The sequence below is a fragment of the Phyllobates terribilis genome, unplaced genomic scaffold, assembly GCF_046119375.1.
Source record: "Phyllobates terribilis strain yellow unplaced genomic scaffold, ASM4611937v1 Scaffold_14__1_contigs__length_39327217, whole genome shotgun sequence".
Lineage (NCBI taxonomy): Eukaryota > Metazoa > Chordata > Amphibia > Anura > Dendrobatidae > Phyllobates > Phyllobates terribilis.
Genome location: NW_027362774.1, coordinates 8,418,520 through 8,439,681, shown reverse-complemented (window position 1 = coordinate 8,439,681; position 21,162 = coordinate 8,418,520). Strand labels below are relative to the sequence as shown.

General features: G+C 42.6%; 1 protein-coding gene across 12 annotated transcripts in view; it reads right to left on the bottom strand.

The window, feature by feature from the left end:
* Window positions 1-21,162, bottom strand: part of ZNF536 (zinc finger protein 536) — an 809,539-nt gene that overhangs the window by 330,865 nt on the left and 457,512 nt on the right. For 11 of the 12 annotated variants that reach the window (XM_073659657.1, XM_073659662.1, XM_073659664.1 and 8 more), the window contains one exon: window positions 15,745-17,313. In XM_073659657.1, the coding sequence (XP_073515758.1) occupies window positions 15,745-17,313 (1,569 nt within the window). Of the gene's footprint in view, window positions 1-643; window positions 2,251-15,744; window positions 17,314-21,162 lie in introns of those variants that run through there. The other variant, XM_073659665.1, reaches the window with a different exon arrangement.

The following is a 21,162-nucleotide window of genomic DNA, read 5'->3' as shown; positions in this document are numbered from 1 at the left end:
ATGTATATTTATTTTTAATAAATATATATATCTATTAAAATAATTATACATTTAAAAAATATCTAAATGTATTTTTTATTTTATATTTATTTTTAACATATATATATACACAGTATATTAAAAAATATCTTTTTTTGTTAGTAATATTTTTTAAATGTATATTTATTTTTAATAAATATATATATCTCTTAAAATAATTATACATTTAAAAAATATCTAAATGTATTTTTTATTTTATATTTATTTTTAACATATATATATATACACAGTATATTAAAAAATATATTTTTTTGTTAGTAATATTTTTTAAATGTATATTTATTTTTAATAAATATATATATCTCTTAAAATAATTATACATTTAAAAAATATCTAAATGTATTTTTTATTTTATATTTAATATATATATATATATATATATATACAGTATATTAAAAAACATATATTTTTGTTAGTATTATTTTTATTTGTAAAAACAAATCTAAATAAAAAATGAAAAAAAAAAAAAAAAAAACCGATTATTTACACTTTAAAGTAACCGGTTGGAGTTTGGCTTGCATGGTCATCTCACGATTTGTTTGTAGGCTTTCTACTGCAAAGAATTGTTGTATGGGTGTTAAAATAATGAGAAGATCAACCAGGCTGAATATCAAAGCACTTTATACAACAAAAACACAAACAGGTAGTAGCTTACACATAAAAATGTACAAATGTGCTACTCCATTTGGATGGAGAAAGCAAAGACCGTTAGAAGTCAGCATGCACGAGTCAGAAAGTCCCAGGGTGGCTATATTCTTGACGTGGGGAAAAACGGAAGCTTCAGGTCACATTGCTATGATGACATTAGCTGGAAATCTTTGACATCAAGGACTTATGCTCCACCCGATCTTCCAGCTCATTACTGCTGGTCTGTGCAGCGTATCATATAGGATGACATCATTGATAGGAACCCCATCTCAGTCTTAATGTGTTTCATGCTATTGCCCCTCCTCAGACGACCATGATTGTTCATGTTCCTTCTGACTATACATACCCTTCTAGGATAGCTCTATGTATCGCCACCGTTAAACTTTATAATACATAATAATATACAATAAAAATACAAATACATCATAATATACAAACAGCAACACATTGATCTAAAAAAAGGTGTAATATCAAAATCACCTCTCAGACCTCCAGGAAACTTAGCCAGGGTATAAGACTCCGCTACTGTCCATTGAAGATATTTCCACCATCGGTCGTTCCGCTAGAACCATGTCGCCCCCAATCGTTATACTCAAGGCTTCTGGTTGGTGCACACATCGTCTGTTACTTTAAATAATATAATACTCTGGTTCCAGTTTCCTTTTGGTTATTCTGATGTAATATAGATTACAAGTACAGCAACCAAGGTAAACAACAGCAAATTTATTATTACCACTACAGGAACCATGTATTGTATATTTTCTAAATGGACCATCAAATTTTTTTTTTTTTTGTTTTATGCATTAGTGTAATAAATTGATATTTCTCACAACTAGTTACATTGTTAGTAGGTTTTACTGGATTATCTGGATGTGCAATTTTTTTTTTTAAGCTAAATTGAAATATTTTTAATATTTTTCTTTAACTACAAGACAGGCAATAAAATCTGGAGAATTCGATTCTTTAAAACAGAGAAATGTAACCCCCCAAAAAATATCCATCTCCGTGTACTAATATTACCCTAATTCAGCATCTATACAATGTTCCTAAATCGTTAGATTTTTTGCCATTTGCGAACAATGATGTACAAGCGTAAACACTGTTTATCCGTGAAACCTTTGATCAGTGTATCCAAAGAGGAAAAAAAAAAAAAAACGCTAATAATTTAAGAAAGTCTGCCTGCTTAAAGACGTCTCAGATGTCCGTTACCGTATTTATTGAAGAATAGCAGCGGGTTAAGTTTATTTACGAAGGTTCGGAATTACAGAGTCCGATGAGAGTTACCATTAACGAATAATAAAAGCCATCACAAGTGATTCATCTGACACAGAGGTCTAAATGTAAGCTTGAGAATGGTAGGAATTAGAGATTCTAAGGAAGGAGCATAAGACTCCTCGGGTTGTATTATTTTTGCTTTGCCACAGCAGAAGAATGTCGTCGATGTACCTCTGCCACAGAACCCTATGAGACGGAGGTACATCAAAGAGACAAACCATCTCTCAGTCCAATATACAGAATAGCAAAACTAGGTGCAATCAGGGTCCCCATGGCCGTCCTGGTTGTCTGCAAAAAGAAAACAGAATCAAAAAAATAAATATGCTGTAAAATTAAAAAAAACAAAAAAACAATGTAACAAAATACCTAAAACGTTTACGATTTGCATGAAACACATCAAAACTGGGGTCATTCGATGTCATCCTTTGTGACAAAGATACACAGACAAGCAATAATAAGTCATCAGACAGGGTACAGCGTAAGATATCTAATCCTCGTGGTCCCCATCTATGGTATATTTTTTCTATTCTTTTCGACACAGTATAACCTCATACAAATATATTTAGTAACTTAATGTATATCCAACTATTTCACTGGATTTTTTTGCATTATCAGATTTCGATTATGCGGTGGAAACCCATGAAACCAATGGTGATGTAAGTAACTTTGTATGTACTTTGTCTATGTGCTATGTATTTTTTGCTATGCTTTATACTGCAGTTCTGCCTTTTCACTATGTTAGCAGGTAATGAAATTTTAAGGGTACGATCAGATGGTGCGGTGGCAGTACCACTGAAGCACCTTCGGCAGGTGAAATAAAATTGTGCGGCAATTGGCCATTGCAGTGGGTGGAAGTTTTGGCGGTACAATTTGGACCTACCCTTAATGGGTAGAAGTTAAGTACTGTTCACACACAATTGAGGATTGGGTATTGAGCACTGGTAATTTAAATTACTTGGTACCAAAGAAGGTGAAACTAAACCACTAGGCTTGGTGAAGATCAAGGTGCTGGGGCAAAAGACTAGAGATGAGCGAACCCGAACTGTACAGTTCGGGGTCCTTACCGGACACCTAGTTTCCGATACTGAACTCTGAACAAGGAATTGTCTTTGAAGTTCGTTTTACAGTTTGGGAGTCTGGGGAGGGTGAAGAGAGATATTTTCCTCCAAAGTTCGGGTTCCTATTGACTTCTATGGGATTTAGGTTCAAGTTCGGATACAGTTCTGGTACCCGAACCGAACTTTGGACTACAGTTCGGTTGAACCTGAACTCCCACTCGTCCGCTCATCCCTACTCCCTACAAAAGACCACTATATATAAACAGTGTAAAGAGGTGGACCCATGTAGGACAATTATGGCATATCGACGGGCAATTTTTGGAGTTCTCAGAGAATTGAGTAGAGAGCTGCGCATGTATGGCCATGGTCACCTTTCCATTTATGTCAATGACCCATTAAGCCTCATTCTCAAGAAAAATGCTAGTCCCAGTATCGAGAAAAGAGCCCCAATGTGCACTGCCATGATTGGAGAGGTGATCGCTTTTGTATTCATTTCTCCAAAAAAACTGCCACAAAGATAAATATCCCAGATGGGAAAACGCATTTTGCCTTTGACACACAAAAACTCCTGGAAGTTTACACAACATGTATTTTTCCAAAGTGAATCAGGATGAGTCTGTAAGATCCGCACCAAGAATTACGAGCCAATATCACAAAGAAATGTAAGATGAATGTAAATATTTTTCAACTTTTACAAAACTGAATCCGATAGTGGATATACTCGGGAAGAAGGAAAAAAAAAACTGCTACATTTGCAAGTGCAAAGCAAAGACTCGGTGTCGTCTTTATAAATTGCGCCACTTGGGTGAGATAAAAGAGTGCGGTGCTTTATTCTGTGTTACGACCGCGCCGTGCAGACAGCACCGGAACCTGAGGAGGATGATGAGGATGATGCTCCACTTTCAGCATAGTGATAAGTTTGTCCTGACTATTCAATCATCTCATTGTCTATTTCCTGGAGACAGTAAATACATAAATAATGACTGCTAATAAGCTGCTATTATTATCTCCTGCGGCAGAAAGAAATCTAACACTCCGCTCCTATTGTGCCGAATCTATTACAATGTGACACACCTGACAGCTGACCTCTAATCCTGGAACCTGCCATCAAAAGGTTATCTCACATCTATGTATCTCCCTATCCATCTGACTTTCTATCCAAACATCCATTTATCTATATTTCTATCCATCCATCCCTCTATCCATTAATCCATCGATCCATTTGTCCATCCATCCATCCGCCAAAGAGTAGAAGTAAGGTTGTAGGTGGAAAAAAAGGGAGGTTTATTCACCAAGACACGTGTCCCTTTCTTCACCTACATCCTTGGAGTGCTATTTCTTCTCTTTGGGGTTTGGAAAATTCAAGCTGGTTTCCTTAGGAGTATTGCACCCAACGCAGACACTATACTGTTATTTTTCTTTCTGTTATCTATCTATATATCATCTATCCATTCCTATCTCTATCTGTCTATCTAATATCTATCTATCTCCAGTATCTATCCATCCCTATCTATCCATCCATCCCTATCTATCTAGAAATCAGGGTGCCCGTTCTCTAGGTATGTATCAAACCTTCTATATAGACAAAAAACAATGAAAACAGCACTCCTTGTAGAAAGAGGTGGTTTATTTAGCTCAAAAAAAGAACTCTAGCAACGTTTCGGCTCCAGTGTGAGCCTTTCTCAAGTATCTATCTATCTATCTATCTATCTATCTATCTATCTATCTATTATCTATCTATCTATCTATCTATCTATCCATTTATCCCTCTATCTATCCCTCTCTCCCTATCTATCTATCTATGTCTATATCTATCTATCTATCTATGTCTATATCTATCTATCTATGTCTATATCTATCTATCTATGTCTATATCTATCTATCTATGTCTATATCTATCTATCTATCTATCTATGTCTATATCTATCTATCTATGTCTATATCTATCTATCTATCTATGTCTATATCTATCTATCTATGTCTATATCTATCTATCTATGTCTATATCTATCTATCTATGTCTATATCTATCCATTTATATATCTGTCTTTCTATCTGTCTGTTGAATCAGGGTAAAATAAACAGCAAAATGTTGGGGTTACTTGCATTTCATGGCGGCGCACAGTGTGAAGTCATCTATGGCTTTGTTGAGGTCCACCATCCCTTTCTTCCTTCCCTGCTTCACCTTCTATCTACTTCATACTTATCTATTTCATATCTATTTTTACATATTTGTGTCAGTTGGGCTATTGGGTCCTCGAAGACCTGAAGGCCCAGGTGTGATTACAACCTTAGCCACCCTGTTTACACAGGTACATCTGTAATTCCCGCGCCCCTCTGGCCGTCTCCCACCGCTCCAGGTTTGATAAATGTCCCTTGTAACAGGTAAAACATGTCGGGTGGTGGCACGGAGAGCACTTTCCATTTAAAAACCACTTTACCAAGGGAACAAATGTTCCTTTGGAAAATGTTAATCATAGATTTGTTTTAATTATTTAGTGGCCTATTTCAGCATATCTAGGGCAAAATTCCAGCGGTGTCATTGAGATACTGATGGAGGTAAGGTGAACGTCTGTGTGATGTGCCGTACCTGCACGTGCCTGCATGCTCACCTGTACACGCACATGGATGATCCCACCTTGGAACTGCATGCTCACCTGTACACACGCATGGATGATCCCACCATGGAGCTGCATGCTCACCTGTACACGCACATGGATGATCCCACCATGGAGCTGCATGCTCACCTGTACACGCACATGGATGATCCCACCATGGAGCTGCATGCTCACATGTACACGCACATGGATGATCCCACCATGGAGCAGCATGCTCACCTATACACGCGCATGGATGATCCCACCATGGAGCTGCATGCTCACCTGTACACACGCATGGATAATCCCACCATGGAGCCGCATGCTCACCTGTACACACGCATGGATGATCCCACCATGGAGCTGCATGCTAACCTGTACACGCGCATGGATGATCCCACCATGGAGCTGCATGCTCACCTGTAAACGCACATGGATGATCCCACCATGGAGCTGCATGCTCACCTGTACACGCACATGGATGATCCCACCATGGAGCTGCATGCTCACCTGTACGCGCACATGGATGATCCCACCATGGAGCTGCATGCTCACCTGTACACACGCATGGATGATCCCACCATGGAGCTGCATGCTCACCTGTACACGCGCATGGATGATCCCACCATGGAGCTGCATGCTCACCTGTACACACGCATGGATAATCCCACCATGGAGCTGCATGCTCACCTGTACACACGCATGGATGATCCCACCATGGAGCTGCATGCTCACCTGTACACGCGCATGGATGATCCCACCATGGAGCTGCATGCTCACCTGTACACGCACATGGATGATCCCACCATGGAGCTGCATGCTCACCTGTACACGCGCATGGATGATCCCACCATGCAGCTGCATGCTCACCTGTACACGCGCATGGATGATCCCACCATGGAGCTGCATGCTCACCTGTACACGCGCATGGATGATCCCACCATGGGGCTGCATGCTCACATGTACACGCACATGGATGATCCCACCATGGAGCTGCATGCTCACCTGTACACACGCATGGATAATCCCACCATGGAGCTGCATGCTCACCTGTACACACGCATGGATGATCCCACCATGGAGCTGCATGCTCACCTGTACACGCGCATGGATGATCCCACCATGGAGCTGCATGCTCACATGTACACGCACATGGATGATCCCACCATGGAGCTGCATGCTCACCTGTACACGAGCATGGATGATCCCACCATGGAGCTGCATGCTCACCTGTACACGCGCATGGATAATCCCACCATGGAGCTGCATGCTCACCTGTACACACACATGGATGATCCCACCATGGAGCTGCATGCTCACCTGTACACGCGCATGGATAATCCCACCATGGAGCTGCATGCTCACCTGTACACGCGCATGGATGATCACACCATGGAGCTGCATGCTCACATGTACACGCACATGGATGATCCCACCATGGAGCTGCATGCTCACCGGTACACGAGCATGGATGATCCCACCATGGAGCTGCATGCTCACCTGTACACGCACATGGATGATCCCACCATGGAGCTGCATGCTCACCTGTACACGCGCATGGATGAACCCACCATGGAGCTGCATGCTCACCTGTACACACGCATGGATGATCCCACCATGGAGCTGCATGCTCACCTGTACACGAGCATGGATGATCCCACCATGGAGATGCATGCTCACCTGTACACACGCATGGATGATCCCACCATGGAGCTGCATGCTCACCTGTACACGCGCATGGATGATCCCACCATGGAGCTGCATGTTCACCTGTACACACGCATGGATGATCCCACCATGGAGCTGCATGCTCACCTGTACACACGCATGGATGATCCCACCATGGAGCTGCATGCTCACCTGTACACGCGCATGGATGATCCCACCATGGAGCTGCATGCTCACCTGTACACGCACATGTATGATCCCACCATGGAGCTGCATGCTCACCTGTACACGCGCATGGATGATCCCACCATGGAGCTGCATGCTCACCTGTACACGCGCATGGATGATCATACCATGGGGCTGCATGCTCACATGTACACGCACATGGATGATCCCACCATGGAGCTGCATGCTCACCTGTACACACGCATGGATAATCCCACCATGGAGCTGCATGCTCACCTGTACACACGCATGGATGATCCCACCATGGAGCTGCATGCTCACCTGTACACGCGCATGGATGATCCCACCATGGAGCTGCATGCTCACATGTACACGCACATGGATGATCCCACCATGGAGCTGCATGCTCACCGGTACACGAGCATGGATGATCCCACCATGGAGCTGCATGCTCACCTGTACACGCGCATGGATGATCACACCATGGAGCTGCATGCTCACATGTACACGCACATGGATGATCCCACCATGGAGCTGCATGCTCACCGGTACACGAGCATGGATGATCGCACCATGGAGCTGCATGCTCACCTGTACACGCACATGGATGATCCCACCATGGAGCTGCATGCTCACCTGTACACGCGCATGGATGAACCCACCATGGAGCTGCATGCTCACCTGTACACACGCATGGATGATCCCACCATGGAGCTGCATGCTCACCTGTACACGAGCATGGATGATCCCACCATGGAGATGCATGCTCACCTGTACACACGCATGGATGATCCCACCATGGAGCTGCATGCTCACCTGTACACATGCATGGATGATCCCACCATGGAGCTGCATGCTCACCTGTACACGCGCATGGATGATCCCACCATGGAGTTGCATGCTCACCTGTACATGCACATGGATGATCCCACCATGGAGCTGCATGCTCACCTGTACACGCACATGGATGATCCCACCATGGAGCTGCATGCTCACCTGTACACGTGCATGGATGATCCCACCATGGAGCTGCATGCTCACCTGTACACGCGCATGGATGATCCCACCATGTAGCTGCATGCTCACCTGTACACACGCATGGATGATCCCACCATGGAGCTGCATGCTCACCTGTACACGCGCATGGATGATCCCACCATGGAGCTGCATGCTCACCTGTACACACGCATGGATGATCCCACCATGGAGCTGCATGCTCACCTGTACACGCGCATGGATGATCCCACCATGGAGTTGCATGCTCACCTGTACACGCACATGGATGATCCCACCATGGAGCTGCATGCTCACCTGTACACGCGCATGGATGATCCCACCATGGAGCTGCATGCTCACCTGTACACACGCATGGATGATCCCACCATGGAGCTGCATGCTCACATGTACACGCGCATGGATGATCCCACCATGGAGCTGCATGCTCACCTGTACACGCGCATGGATGATCCCACCATGGAGCTGCATGCTCACCTGTACACATGCATGGATGATCCCACCATAGAGCTGCATGCTCACCTGTACACGCGCATGGATGATCCCACCATGGAGCTGCATGCTCACCTGTACACGCGCATGGATGATCCCACCATGGAGCTGCATGCTCAGCTGTACACGCACATGGATGATCCCACCATGCAGCTGCATGCTCACCTGTACACGCGCATGAAAGATCCCACCATGGAGCTGCATGCTCACCTGTACACACGCATGGATGATCCCACCATGGAGCTGCATGCTCACCTGTACACATGCATGGATGATCCCACCATGGAGCTGCATGGTCACCTGTACACGCGCATGGATGATCCCACCATGGAGCTGCATGCTCACCTGTACATGCACATGGATGATCCCACCATGGAGCTGCATGCTGACCTGTACACACGCATGGATGATCCCACCATGGAACTGCCTGCACACCTGTACACGCGCATGGATGATCCCACCATGGAGCTGTATGCTCACCTGTACACGCGCATGGATGATCCCACCATGGAGCTGCATGCTCACCTGTACACGCACATGGATGATCCCACCATGGAGCTGCATGTTCACCTGTACACGCGCATGGATGATCCCACCATGGAGCTGCATGCTAACCTGTACACATGCATGGATGATCCCACCATGGAGCTGCATGCTCACCTGTACACATGCATGGATGATCCCACCATGGAGCTGCATGCTCACCTGTACACGCGCATGGATGATCCCACCATGGAGATGCCTGCTCACCTGTACACGCACATGGATGATCCCACCATGGAGCTGCTTGCTCACCTGTACACGCACATGGATGATGCCACCATGGAGATGCCTGCTCACCTGTACACTCGCATGGATGATCCCACCATGGAGCTGCATGCTCACCTGTACACGCGCATGGAAGATCCCACCATGGAGCTGCATGCTCACCTGTACACACGCATGGATGATCCCACCATGGAGCTGCATGCTCACCTGTACACGCACATGGATGATCCCACCGTGGAGCTGCATGCTCACCTGTACACGCGCATGGATGATCCCACCATGGAGCTGCATGCTCACCTGTACACGCGCATGGAAGATCCCACCATGGAGCTGCATGCTCACCTGTACACGCGCATGGATGATCCCACCATGGAGCTGCATGCTCACCTGTACACGCGCATGGATGATTCCACCATGGAGCTGCACGCTCACCTGTACACACGCATGGATGATCCCACCATGGAGATGCCTGCTCACCTGTACACGCGCATGGATGATCCCACCATGGAGCTGCATGCTCACCTGTACACATGCATGGATGATCCCACCTTGGAACTGCATGCTCACCTGTACACACGCATGGATGATCCCACCTTGGAACTGCATGCTCACCTGTACACACGCATGGAAGATCCCACCATGGAGCTGCATGCTCACCTGTACACACGCATGGATGATCCCACCATGGAGCTGCATGCTCACCTGTACACACGCATGGAAGATCACACCATGGAGCTGCATGCTCACCTGTACACGCGCATGGATGATCCCACCTTGGAACTGCATGCTCACCTGTACACACGCATGGATGATCCCACCATGGAGCTGCATGCTCCATTCATTATTAGTTTTAATACTGTGAATATTTTGCAAGTTTCTTACTAATACACTAATAGGATTTAACCCTTGGTGGACTTTCAATTGGAAACGCAACTATTTGCCCGTGTAAAAATGGCGACAAACCAACGAGGGATGAAATGGCGTAGTTTACGCAGGTCTTAAATCTTCACTGTGCTGCCAACGATACGCATACTATATGAGGACCGAGCGATTGCCTTACTCATAGTTCGTTTAGTTGGCCACTGGATTTCATCCTCGTATTTTTATTTTCATCAATTCTGAGGTTTAGGAATCCTATATATTGAAATACTACATCCCCGTACAAGTATTGCATGGGGATGCAATAGGGCACCCATAGAAGCCTACAAGACCATAAAGTACCATCGTAGGACTAAAAATGGTGGCATTCTCCATTGGACACAGTATTGTACTAGTATAAAACCCTTAAAAGTACTGCAAGGAGGCACCATACTAAAGCACAGGTAGCACCAGTAGGGAGCCATAAAGCTATAGCCATGTGAACTGGTCCCAGTCCCAAACATTAAGTATAAAGCATAGATCTCATCCTATTTGCTGTGTGCTCTTCTTTTTCCATATAACAATTTTTATTAAAAATCAAAATTAGAAATATTGTAATTCTCACACTGGCCACTGGGTCTTTTTTTTTCTTTCAAATTTGTTTTCAGGAAATCTACATACACATTAGCAGCATTGAGGCATCTAATGAGCGTGTGCAAATGTCATTGTGAAGGGAGAGGAGCAGGGTCAGCTCTGTCTCGCCTATTTAGGATTGGCTACTCCTGTGCATGCTCGGACTGGCCCACTGGGGAAATTGAAAATCCTCCGGTAGGCCCCTGTGAAGGTGTGCTAATGAGCAGTGATCTTACACTTGACTCCAAATTTGCACAATCTAATCATTCATTAAACAAGCTAGCCAAGTTAATATTACATAGAAGCAAAAGTAAATTTGTGTTTTAATGTCAGGTTATTTTTACATATTGCTGAGCAGTGGGCTCATAAGGATCAATGTTAATGGTGGGCTTATGCCAACCCAGTCCGACACTGCTCCTGTGTTATCAGCTGTGTACACAGGTGTTAACAACCATTGTAATGTAAAACCCCCATCTCACATAGCGAGATCGCTGCTGTGTCACGGTTTTGGTGACGCAACAGCGACCTCACCAGTGATGTCGCTATGTGTGACACTTTGCAGCGATCAAGCCCCTCCTGTGAGATCGCTGATCGCTGCAAAGTGTCCTAGACCATTTTTTGGTCAGGCTGGTAACTATGGTAAACATCGGGTTACTAGGGGCACACGCGCACCTAGTAACCCGCTGTTTATCATGGTTACGAGCCTGCTAAAGTGAGCGGTAACCTCCCGCTCACTGTAGCAGAGTGGTAACCATGATAAACAAAGGGTTACTAGGAGCGCGTGTGCCCCTAGTAACCCGATGTTTACCATAGTTACCAGCCTGCTCCTGCTTCAGCAGGCTCGTAACGAGGAGCAGGACATCGTGGAAAGATTCTTTCCACGATGTCGCTGCTCCCCTGATCGTTGGTGAGCCTGCCTGTTTCACAGCTCACCAGCGACCACATAGCGACGCAGCAACGATCCCTGACAGGTCGTATCGTTGTCGGGATCGTTGCAGCGTCGCTAAGTGTGACGGGGCCTTAAGGGCAGCACAGTGGCTCAGTGGTTAGCACTGCAGCACAGGGTTCTGGGTTCAAATCCAATAAAGGACAACATCTGCACGGAGTTTGTATGTTCTCCCCGTGTTTGCGTGGGTTTCCTCCTACACTCCAAAGACATACTGATAAGGAATATAGATTGTGAGCCCCAATGGGGACAGTGATGATAATGTCTGGAAAGCGCTGTGGAATTAATGGTATGTCAGAATTCCTGTTGTCTTTCTACAGTTTGACCACTAGTGGCTGCTATTGTTCACCTTAATAATTGTGCTGCAATTCCACTCCTTACCACTGGAGGCTGCTGTTGTGTTCCGCAATTGCCCTTTACTAATATGGCAGATTCTGAACCTGCAGAATCCATCTTGTTTCCTGTTTGGGCCTACTAAAAGCCACATGGATCTCTCACTCATTGCTTGACTATTGTGTCTAGCTGTTAGCCTAGTTTCTGTCTCCAGCTCCTGAACATTCTTACACAGACTGTACTCATTCATCTACGGATTGTTTCCTACAACTCCTTTGCTTTATCCAAGAACTTCTATTACTGCTTGCTGTTCCTGCTTGTGCTCCTTCAGCCACTGGTTTCCAGTAGTACTACGCCAGTATTGTAACATGGCGCTATATAGGTTTGTAAAATAAATAAATAAATAGAAAAATTGTTATCCTGCCTCTGATGATAAGGAAACTGCTGAAAACTCTTCCTGAAAGAACAGGAAGTTTGAGCCTAAGATAGATCCAGTGACCAGTAGTAGAAACTGTATATTAACGATTAAGGTGTCGGTGACATCAAAGTAATCACCGGCATCTAGGTATTTGTCTTTCATTAAAGAAACAGTCCCTTCTTGTGCAAGCTGCTCATTTAGACGGAACGCACCCTGTATAACTAACAAGCTGAAAAAAAAAAAAAAAATCTTCATTTCATATAGTATAAATGGTGCATTTTCCATCTATACTGAATGTGAAGATGGAAGCAAAAACCAGAAAAAAAAATACCTAAAAAATATAATATTGAGACAAAGCAACAAATACCATCTTTTTTTTCTAAACACTCTTCTATCTCCTTTTATACTGCATGATCTGCCTCCGTCATGCTAATGAGAAAAATATAATTTTATGACATTTTTTTACGATGCAATCAGCATAATAATAGGATTTTTTATTTTTTTTTTACAGGCAAAAATATTCTACAGAAAAAAAATATATTTAGGAAAAATTAAACAATATTTGCAATGAAGCCATCAAAAATAAAATCAAATCGATTTAAAAATATATATATATATATATATTCTTTTTATAGGTAACGCTGACGTTTCATCTTAATGGCGAGAATTTTTTTTCCTTAAATGAATATTAATGCCACTGCTCCGAAACATCTGTTTCTATTGATAAATGAAGGCCATAAGGTCTGTACAGTATAGACTAATCTGCAATATAATAAAATGGTGCAGGATCCATTTATCAAGAATTTCACATGACCAGATTGCTGGTTCATCGATGTACCATTTGACAGATGTGTCTCTTACAGTCAATGTATTTAGAGTCAATACTTCAACGTAACAGCTGCTCGCATCAGTAAGTGATTTTACTGGTGTCAATAGTGGGAGTTTGGAGGGAATTAGCTGCTACAGATAATCTAGTTAGATGCTATCAGTATCTCTCTAGGCCATTAAGTGTCTCTACATTTTTTTTTTTTTGTAGATGCTTAGAATCTGCCAGGATTTTTTTCCCCCATCTAAATCTCCTGGTTTAGGACCTCATGCACACAGCTGTTGTATGGCTCCATCATTCTGCTTTTACAGTCTAATGTGGACCCAAACAGTCCCTATTTGTGCATCCGATTTCACCACGGCGCCTTCCATCGGATGCGGCACCACAAATGGTCCGTAATTTTGCTCTGCATGTGCATGAGTCCTTACGATCCTGAGCAGACGCACCAGCGTTCCATGTCATGTGGTGTAAACAAGACCCCCGCTGGCTTCATGACTTTTGGAAAAAAAATCTACTCTAATTTAAGGAATGGTATAAAATTAAGAATAAGCTTCCCTCATTGCTCCAGTGCCACCACTCCAGTGGTTCCTATAGGGATCAGAATTGATTAGCTCCAGCCCAGACTGGCCCAATGGAGAACAGGAGAATCCTCTGGTGGGCCCCCGTGTAGGAATGGGCTCTCGGTATAAAATTAAGAATAAGTTTCCCTCCTTACTCCAGTGCCACCACTCCAGTGGTCCCTATAGGGATCAGAATTGATTAGCTCCAGCCCAGACTGGCCCAATGGAGAACAGGAGAATCCTCCGGTGGGCCCCCATGTAGGAATGGGCTCTCGGTATAAAATTAAGAATAAGCATCCCTCATTGCTTCAGTGCCACCACTCCAGTGGTCCCTTTAGGGACAAGAATTGATGAGGTCCAGCCCAAACTGGCCAACAGGAGAACCGGAGAATACTCCGGTGGGCCCCCATGTAGGAATGGTCTCTCAGTATAAAATTAAGAATAAGCATCCCTCATTGCTCCAATGCCACCTCTCCAGTGGTCCCTATAGGGACGAGAATTGTTGATGTCCAGGTTCAGATTGGCCGACAGAAGAACAGGAGAATCCTCAAGTGGGCCCCCATGCAGGAATGGGCGACTCTCCACTCCACTTATATGAGAAGTAGTTGGCACAATACATTTGTTTCACTATGTTCAGATAAGGGCATCATCTCAACATTCATTTAACAAACTACTCCGTTTCTTATTATATAGAAATATAGGTAAATTTGTGAATGAGGGTAATGTGATATTCGCATGTAGCTGAACAGTGGGCCACCAGAGTCAATGTTACTGGTGGGCCCTTGGCAGCCCAGTCCGGCACTGATGATGTCTCATCCGTCAGTAACCTGACCACAGATAATCGCTGACTCCACTGGTCACATGTCAAATATACATATGAGAGCACTTAGACCAGTGATTAATTGCCTGTAGTGGTCAGGTGACATCATCACATTTGGTACATAAAAGAACCACTGATGATTCAACCTACCCCCTCCCTCATACCATTCCCTAAATGAAAATATATATATATTTTTTTTTAAATCACTAAAAACCCCTTTAAGGTTAATATAGTCTTAAAATGTTTCTTTAGACTATAAGTATTAGTTAAATGCAAGTTAAAAGTCGGGACCATGAGCCCTTAAAATTAGAAAGTTTACGTTGGGGCATCTAAGATGGTGGAGGTGTAGGTGACAAGCCATCAGTGTGCACCCCCTGGTCCAAAGCGTGATAGCAATGGTGGACTCAATTTATCATTGTCACACAGGTAGTTGGTTTGTTTCTAAAGGTAACGTGAGAGAATCGTGCAATGGTGACCCATATTAAAGATATATTGCAACTTATCGACGGTTCATGGATCTATATGACCTGGTTTTCTGGAGTATTAAAAAAAAACCTTGGGATCCCTATCCATCATCTACATCTTGCTTTATTATGTCTACTTACCACATAGGTCAGGTCTCTTCATACATCCGCTGTTTGCTGTGTTGTTTCCAAGTCCATTAAAAGCAGTCATACCCTCGGAGCTGTAAGCTCGGAGAACGGAGAGCATATTAACTTGCTTCTCCAAAGCATCAGGAGCTGGTGCTTGATCAAGTTTTGCAGAGTTTTGTGGAACATCATGGGGTAATGGAAGATTTGGGTGCCATTGCTTCTCCATCAGTTGTGATGGCAGCGACACCATATTATCTGAAGATCTTAGAGGGCTTGAATTTGACTCTGCTTCTTCCATGTCATTTTCATCTTTGTCCGGTTCATCGGTCGTATTCATGTTTTCCGGTTCTGTTTCAACTTCCTCGTCTTCGTTTTCGTCTTCTTTGCACGTCTCCATATCTTCGGAGGAGGATTCATCAGAAAGATCATCAGTAGCAACTGTATTTACAGAATCGCACTGCAGCAAATGCGAGTCATCGTCAAGTGGAGCCTGAGAGTCAATGTCCATGTTTTGCGTGTTGGCTCCTCCTGAAGCCGGGTAGACACCAAACTGTTTATAGAGTTCGGTTGGGAAGTTATTAAACATTGCATCCACATGACTGGGCCATGAACTACCTTTATGATCAGGTAAGGCTTCCTTGGTGTTGCCTTGCAGAACTTTTTCAGAAGTTTGTAGTGGGCTCATTTTTGAGGTCATCATTTCCTTACTACCTTGGACAGAAGAAGATGAGGCCATAACTTTATTCACTATGCCCAATGACTCCCTCAAATGATCTTTAGTGTGCCCTTGCCCTCCCATTGTACAGTCTTTACGTTTTGCTTTTCCGAGATGGTTGGCTTGGAGATGAAGGGCCATCAGTTCCATTGATGATGTTGTAAACGAACAAAACAAGCAGCCATGCCAAGCAATGTTATCTTGGACTGTGATTGATGAACCTGGAAGAGACTGGGCATCTGGCCTCACAGACAAGTCCAGAGGTTCATACTGAGATTTCTCCATTTTCTTCTGAGGTGTTTTGTTTTCTGATTTATCTTCGCCATTGTCAGATCTGGAGGCCTTTAGAGGAAGCGAGTCAAGCAAAGCCTTCTCCTTCATTTCTTTTTCTTTCTTGAGGGAATTTAAAACAAAATTGTCCATGAAGGCCTGCAATGACCCTTGAAAGTTTAAGCCATTGCCGGCAATATTAGGGTATGTTCTCACAAATTCTGCAAGGCTAGGTGTTTTTGAAGACATCTCTTTTTTCAAAGCTTCTGAGAAAGACTCAGAATTAATGCCGCTTGATTGGCCCTGACGGTCTCCAGAAGACATCAACCCTGCCTGCCACTGTTGGGACATCATTCCACTTCTGAAGTCTATTCCGGGAAAGCCTTTAAATGCACCTCGTAATATGTCTGGTCTCATAAAGAGGGAGCTCTTACTTGCTGTGTCATCCTTGTGGTCCTGGTTTGGAGGATGTCCATGGATAGGAAGTGGGCCAGAGCCATTTTGCCTTTCCCTGTGGTGGCGCTCAAGGTGGTACTTCAAAGATGCTGACTGGGTGCCAGCATAGTCACAGTGGGGACATTTGTAAGGCTTCTCACCTAAAGATAAACAAAAAATAAAGGTTTAAAAGTTTGGTACAATCACAAGTTTTTGAGAAAGACAGACTTGAAATAAAAAAAAAAAGTTATTTTTTGTTGAAAATACATGTAGTCTAAATGTACCTAAAATGACTGCCAAAAACAGCACCATGATGTTCCACCGGTTGAGTGTGGTATTTTAGCTGAACCTCATTCTCTTCAATGGAGATGAGCTGCAATACCAGACATGGACAGGTGTGGCAATCTTCTTGGAATAAATTAGCCATATTTAGTTTTTTTAACCTGGACCATTCCTTTTAAATTTTATTTCTTTTCTTTCATTTACTAGCCGTCAGAGGAACTTTTTATTTTCCTAAAAAGGTGTTTACGACCTCAAAAAGGTGGTCAAATTAACCTATTTAATTCAGCAGCTCGTAAGTTTTTTCGTTTTAATTATTATATATTTTTTTAAAAAAATCTTGCATTCTTTATCGTATTTTTTGTAATATACTTAGACAAAAAAAAAATGTACATTTTTTTAATTTTCACTTTCGCAATAGTTTCTTTTTGGATGGATTGTTTAATGCAGACATATAAATATATATATATTCTCAGTTATTTATTTTTTTTCCTTCCTGGATGGAAATAAATGATAAAATCCTACGTACCGAATAAGAAAGTTTAATATTCTAGACCTGTGGATTAAACGTAGGTGAAATAAATGTTAATGAGATGATCGACTCAGACTTTCTATATCCGTAATTGTTGTGAAATTTGTTTAATTTATACACATGGAAACCATTTTTAAAGCCTAAAAAATTTTATGGCACTGTTACGCAAGGCTGAAATGAATGATTTAAGTCGCGCTCTGCAGTAAATCATGGATATAATTAGCAAATGGCATACTGCACGAGTAATTTATCATTATTTAGAGGGCAGCATTCCAGAAGAATTCTGAGATCTGCAGACCCTCGGCATTGTTACTAAATACAGATCTATAAACACTGAAATATTAAGGCCATTACCACTGCGGCGCAAAAGAACATATAGGTGAGATTACAGCGTGGCAATAAAAATTATATAAAATCCTCGCTAATGAAGAAATGCAACATATATTAATATCCTCTCTGTTACATTGTAATTATCTGCAGAGGCTTTGCAGTCATTTCCATATGTACTCTGCTGGTTTTTCTGTAACGTGCCTGCAATATATATATACGTAATCATTCAGGGACGGAAGCTTAGACTCTGATGTAAAAGTAAAATATAAGCAGTTTTTTATTTTGTTTTTGATGATGAAAACAATCACTCGCATTTTTAGCATTTGCATTAATTCGTAGTCGTAGTCAGGAACACATTACACACATGTATAATATTCTAAAACATCATAGGATATAAAAATGCCAGCGCTTTGCTATAGCTCTCCGATTTTCCAGAATACTTGAGTTCAAATGAATTACAGGAATTTTATGGTATGTTTGTACAGATATGTGCATATAAGGTAAAGTATACAGACCTGAAGACAATTTTTGACACAGCTAATAAGTTAATGAAGAAAAAAACATTAAAGTGAAAGGGAAACAGTCAGCGCGATATTTTTCCATGAAAATGAGCCCTAGTACGATTTTACAGGATTTTTGGAGTATGCTTGTAATAGAAGCCCTAATCCAAAAATATTCTCTAGCTATAGGCAGGGCCGGCGTTAATAAGGGGGAAATCTGGGTAATTGCTCAGGGCCTCCACTCTCTTGGGGGCTCCCAGTGTTTTTATTTAGAGGTTAAGACTGTGTAAGGAGCTTTGGTGACATCACGGTCATGTGACCATGATGTCATCAAAAGTCCTTTAACTGCCATGAGCCCAGAGGGACTGAAGAGGAGAGAAGCTGGTATGCACTATATGTGCAGTGTGTGTATATACATGTGTATGTATATGCAGTGTGTGTATATACATGTGTATATATGTGTAGTGTGTGTGTATATACATGTTTATGAATGTGTAGCATGTATATACATGTGTATGTATGTGCAGTGTGTTTGTATATACATGAGTATGTGTGTGCAGTGTGTGTATACATGTGTATGTATGTGCAGTGTGTGTATACTTGTGTATGTATGCACAGTGTATGTATTTACATGTGTATTTGTATATGCAGTGCGTATATTCATGTGAATGTATGTGCAGTGTGTATTTACATGTGTATGTATGTGTAGTGTGTGTGTGTATATGCATGTTTATGAATGTGCAGCATGTATATACATGTGTATGTATGTGCAGTGTGTTTGTATATACATGTGTATGTATGTGCAGTGTGTTTGTATATACATGTGTATGTATGTGCAGAGTGTGTATACATGTGTATGTATGTGCAGTGTGTGTATACTTGTGTATGTATTTACATGTGTATTTGTATATGCAGTGCGTATATTCATGTGAATGTATGTGCAGTGTGTATTTACATGTGTATGTGCAATATGATGTGTATATACATGTGTATGTGAATTGTGTATTCATGTGTATGTGCATTGCGTGTGTATATACATGTGTATGTATGTGTAATGTGTATATATATAAGTGTATGTGCAGTATATGTATCTATATACGTGTGTGTGTGTGATGGCATGATTATAATTGAAAAAAATGTTGATTTTTTTTTTATTCAAGAATAAATAAGGATTGTTGTTCGTGGGAAACAAAAAAATAAGACCTCCCCTGAAAATAAACCCTAACCCATTATTTTGGAGCAACAAAATAATATAAGACCCTGTCTTATTTTCAGGGAAACACAGTAGTGGTTTGGCTGTATAGGCGCTTGTCCCCCAATAAAAAGTATACTTTTTTTTGTACAGATCAAAGGTGTCAGTTATGAGAAATCTTGTATAGAAACCATATGCAAATCAGGCAGGAAGTGCACCGGGGGCGTATCAATGCACTTGGACTGCTTCTTCTTCTTGACACGCCCCCAGTGCACTTCCAGCCTGATATGCGTATGGTTTCTACACTAGATTTCTCATGAACGGCACATCGGATCTGTACCAAAAAAGTATATAATTTTTATTAGAAGTCAAGCACCTATATTGCTAAACCACTGCTACCATGTACAAAATAAGCTGACCAGCTCCTTTTAATGGACGACGCTCACAGAAATTATACAGCACCCCCCATGGTCATAGAGTGATGACACATCCTAGGGATATTCTATCATTTTATGAGATGGGAATACCCCTTTACGCAAGTTCCACCGGTACGTTACATTTAGCACCTGCGTAGGTAGTACCATCATGAATTCACGTCACCTGTATATTTTTCAGATCTTCTATTTAGGCAGATGCCAATTGCTTTCACCCCAATTAATTAAAGTGGTCTGGGATTAAGGCCCAAACGTCTAATTTTAGAATCTGCGAACTGCAAAATTAAAGATGGGAAAACCGGTCGTCTATCGTAAAGCACCAACAGTTTCGGGATACTATTTCTACTCTGCAAAGATTGATCGCAGCCCAAAATGTTACTTAGATAGGAAAACTAAGCGTTCCGTCAACCTTCCCACCACATTCTGCTAAGGAAAGTAGCTTCCCCCCTAGGCATTACTATATAGGAATTGGACATGTTTTCACTTTTTTATTTGCTTCCCCCCCCCCAAACCTAATGGGGGAGGATGTTAAAAAATATCCATCGAGCCAGTGCCTGTCCCACCGCGGCTTCCCGTTTGGCTGCTATGTCTGAATGGAGAGGATGTACAAACTCTAGGGAGTGATGTGATGTCACCAGTTAGGCTCAGATGCTCCATCCACTTAGAAATAGCTCGGGGGGGGGAGCCGTAGCTTGAAAGTGGCAATGACGTCCATCGGCATGTCTGATTCCAAGATCGCACTT